This window comes from Nerophis ophidion, linkage group LG05 (assembly GCF_033978795.1).
Source record: "Nerophis ophidion isolate RoL-2023_Sa linkage group LG05, RoL_Noph_v1.0, whole genome shotgun sequence".
Lineage (NCBI taxonomy): Eukaryota > Metazoa > Chordata > Actinopteri > Syngnathiformes > Syngnathidae > Nerophis > Nerophis ophidion.
Window position 1 is genome coordinate 37,800,719 of NC_084615.1, and position 4,325 is coordinate 37,805,043.

General features: G+C 42.1%; 1 protein-coding gene and 1 long non-coding RNA gene across 3 annotated transcripts in view; one reads left to right on the forward strand and one right to left on the reverse strand.

Moving 5' to 3' along the window:
* LOC133553038 (uncharacterized) overlaps positions 1-1,366 on the reverse strand; it is a 17,640-nt gene extending 16,274 nt beyond the window's left edge. The window contains exon 1 of the long non-coding RNA XR_009806825.1: positions 1,098-1,366. This is a non-coding gene — a long non-coding RNA (uncharacterized LOC133553038). The remainder of the gene's footprint in view (positions 1-1,097) is intronic.
* Positions 1-4,093, forward strand: part of LOC133553037 (protein SOGA3-like) — a 43,715-nt gene extending 39,622 nt beyond the window's left edge. For both annotated transcript variants that reach the window (XM_061900782.1, XM_061900780.1), the window contains exon 9: positions 3,952-4,093. In XM_061900782.1, the coding sequence (XP_061756766.1) occupies positions 3,952-3,961 (10 nt within the window). In that variant the 3' untranslated portion in view covers positions 3,962-4,093. The remainder of the gene's footprint in view (positions 1-3,951) is intronic.
* The last annotated feature ends 232 nt before the right edge of the window (positions 4,094-4,325 follow it).

The following is a 4,325-nucleotide window of genomic DNA, read 5'->3' on the forward strand; positions in this document are numbered from 1 at the left end:
TTCATTTATTCTGACATTTAAACATTTGACAGATAAAGAGAACACTTTTTTATGCATATAGTCTGACATGGAATTGGCAGAAGCTAAAGTTGTCAACACATACCCAAGTGTATTTACAAATCATGTCACGTCAGGAACGCATTTTGTATGCGCGTAGTGTCACACCAGGATGCACGAGGACCAGACAGGCAGGAATTGCAGGTAGGAGCTTGGTTTAATACACAAAAAGTAAAAGAACACGGGTACAGAAGCAAAAGAAAATGCGTGCCTACGCACGGGAAGCTAATGCTAAACGTAGCAAGGGAGTCCGCTTGCACGAGAAGCTAAGGCGTAACTTAGCACAAGTATTTATCAAGCAGAGAATCCAACATGAATGTTGCGTGGAACAAACAAACCATCCAGACTGAAACGAGGTAGAAGGCAGGCTTAAATACTCAAGCAATTAATGAAAACCAGGTGTGCATAAAATAAAGAGCAGGTGGGACACTTGGCAAACCAAGGTAACCAGACTAAACAAGGAAGTGCACAAACCAGGGATCGGAAGAGTCCAAAAATAATCCGGGAAGCACACAAAAAGGACTCAAGAACAAAAACTATGTATGATCCGGGTGGCGGATCATGACCAAACAGAATCAGAACAACTACTAATGTCTTTGTTTTAATTTTTCCATTCATCACAAAATATATATTAAAAATCTCCATTATATTATTTGTACATCCTGAGCATCCATGTCAACATATTTTTTTAGAAGTGATTTCTTGAGAATAATTTAAATTGAATTAAAGTAAACTGAGGTGTGTGTGTGTGTGTGTGTGTGTGTGTGTGTGTGTGTGTGTGTGTGTGTGTGTGTGTGTGTGTGTGTGTGTGTGTGTGTGTGTGTGTGTGTGTGTAAAAGTTCAAGTGAGGGGTTTAGTAAGCGTCCCATCATGTGGTGTATTTGCACAATAAATATTAGCAGTAAGGGAGAATTTTTGACAGTCTCACAGTTTAATGTGGAGCAGTTCAGGGTACACGGTGTCCTTATTTTTTTATTTTTTTTTACATGACTGCTTATACAACTTGATTCATGCTTGATGAATACAATATAATTACTCACCCATTTGGCGTCCATTGGAAAAAATGTTGGCATGTCACAAGACAAAAACTGCCCGGGCGCCTGAAAGTAGAATAGCAACAGAGAAGCTTATTGGCGGAGAGGTGGCGGCGGGCTTAAACAGCTATGTAAACACTTTCCCTCTCTTCCCAACCCGCCCTTAAGTAATTTTAGCTAGGATGCTGGTGACGACAGTTGTCCCGCTGGAAGTTTCGCATGCTGGAATAAATTTGACATTATGATATTGGAGACAGGGTCCGGGGGGCGCCCACCTTCACAGATGAAAAGGGGAGGTGGGAGAAGGAGGAGGGGTTCTGGAACAAGTTGTTTACTCTTTTGTTCCAACGACTTGACCTCTATATGGGGGGGTGGGCTCTTTAAAAATGAGCCCGCCCGGCTTTACGTAACGCCGGGGAGGAAAAAGAAGAGGGCGAACTGCAGAGGGCCACTCTCGGCGGCGTGAATCAGAAGCAGGGACTAGACTGAAAGCTGGGGATTTTACTGGAGAGCTTTGCGCACCTGGAACAAGGTAGGGGCATCATTTTAAATAATATGAGTAGAAAAGGGAAATGGCTCATGGTTGCATGGATAAATGTTACTTTTTTTATTCCTCGCTCTGTCTATAGAAGGTTCGATCACATTTTACAGTATGACCTGCACCTATGTTTGCATTAATGTTTGTCAGTTAGCAGGATTTTTGATGCAGATGAGTGTTCTTTACTTTCCTGTTATAAAAAATGCACACATCTTAACATGTTGCTGCCGGTCCAAATTGGAATTGTTAAACCTTGGCATTCATGTTACGCATTATTCACAGAAACAGTATAAGCCTTTTCCTCCTGGATTCCAAAAGCACTTTCTAGACCGTCAAACCTTCAAGAGTCCATTTTTATATTTTCTAATGCTACATTCGCATGTCATGCATCATGTTCGAGACATGTGTGTGCCAGCTTTCTGGCATATGGCCGCCCTGCTCCATGCCTGGAATGTCTTTCTATGTTACGTGGCGAGGGTTGCGCAGGCAGGGGCCGGGGTCAGCTTCTCCCCTGACCTCGACCCAGAGAGAGTCTAAACGCACTAACGTGTGTCATGCAACACGTCCGGCGTGTCCACACGTACTACGTTGAGGTAGTCTTACATGACTGTGAATTTAAGACAGGAACGTCAACAGCAGAGCTGTAAAGCGGCCCAGAAAACAAAGAAATCGGGCAGTCAAATTAACAAGTTAACTTCTGATTAATCACAAAGGATTATTGCAATTATTCAAGTATATACACTGATTATTTACACCAGGGGTCGGCAACCTTTACCACTTAAAGAGCCATTTTGACCCGTTTCACAAAATAAAAAAACAACGGGAGCCACAAAACTCTTTTGAAATTTAAAATGAAATAACACTGCATTCAGAGGTTTTTTTGCTTTGTGCTATGTATAAACCAGGGGTCTCAGACACGCGGCTCGCACCTTAATATGAAAATTTTAATGTTAGTGCGGCCCGCGAGTTTTATATGACTGCCGCTTGACAGCATCACATTTGCCAACCCTCTTAATTTTTGGGTGGTAGCGGGGGTGTATAATGTAGCCCAGAATAGTAAGGGATGCATGGGATTCTGGGTATTTATTCTGTTATGTTTGTGTTGTGTCACAGTGCAGATGTTCTCCCAAAATGTGTTTCTCATTCTTGTTTGGTGTGGGTTCTCAGTGTGGCGCATATTAGTAAGAGTGTTAAAGTTGTTTATATCACAACCCTCAGTGTAACTTGTATGGCTGTTGAACAAGTATGCGATGCAGTCATTTGCGTGTGTTGACAGAGGCCGCACGCTACAAATGACTAATCGGCACGCAGATTGCATGTTATATAAGCGTGCGCGACGACATGTTTTAGAGGAAGGTAAAAGCATTGCCATCAAGGTACGCCGTCATTATTGTTGACCGGGTGAAAATCGGAGAATGTTCGTCCTGGGAGAGACACTGTAATCCGGAAAAACTGGGGGAGTCGGCAAGTTTGCAACGGAGACACATCAGAGTGATCAAAGAGCCGCGGGTTGCCGACCCCTGATTTACACCATTTATTTTGACTTTAGATGTTCCGTGGATGGTTACACGAAGGGCGAAGCATGTTGGTATACGCTCAGTGATTAGGCCAGATGAGTGAGGGGATTCCACCTGGTGTGCTTACTTGCAGTACATTCAAGTAAAATATTAGAACATTTCCTGCATGACATTCTGACAATACAATTGCTTTTGTGCCCAAATTTTAAGTTCATTTGAGGTGTGCCAGCAAGTAAAACCTGTGTTTAATCATAATTAATCCAAAAGTGTGATTCTTCTGATTTGAAAACCTAATCATTAGACAGCCCTAATTAAGATGTTATGTCTTAGTTGATGCTTGTTTGTTAGTAAGTACATTTTGGTGCAGATCTGGATGAAGGTGCATACATTTGTTTGTAATGTCTGTGCTATTTCAATGTTTTCAAGAAACTGCCTCACATTTTGTGTGCACAATAACATTTCATCACAATGTGGATCAGAGATGGTGTTCCCTTCATCAGTTTTGACAAATTCTCTTGATTATTTTTACGGTTTACCGCTCATTTTCGTCAACTTAGTTGAACAATAACACTATGTGTGTTTTAGCCCCTATGTATTAAAAACATTTAAAAATGTCCGGTGAGATACGGTACAGACGTGTACAACAATGCATTTTCAGTTTTATTTTATGTTACTGATGAATTGGAGATAAAATTGTGATATTTAGCAATTTTGATTGATTAGAAGGGATTGTCATTGATATGATGTCTTAGAAAACTCCTCAAAAGTGTTAGTCTTATAAAAGCCCATGTGTTTGTCTTTCCAGTGTTTCCTAACGCCATCTATTCATCCATCCATCGCCGTCACTTGCCAACAAGAAAGTGAAACAAAGAGGACAGACGGACGTTGCCGACACAGAAAAAAAAAGGCCTGGAGAGTGTCAGGTGGCGCTCGTCATGGCGGCCACTGATCTGGAAAGAGGACTGGAGCACAGAGGCCAGGGCTGGGGACGAGAAAGGCCCAATGTGGACAACTTTGACTCGGAGATGCAAGAGTGGGAGGACCAGCTGCAGGACATCCAGAGGAAAATAGAAGTGGTGAGCCCGAAACTGTCAAAGTTATTTGGTGACGAACCCCAAGATGCAGAGATGGAGGCAGGCATAGAATATGAAAACATGATTTAATTAAAACTAAACAAGA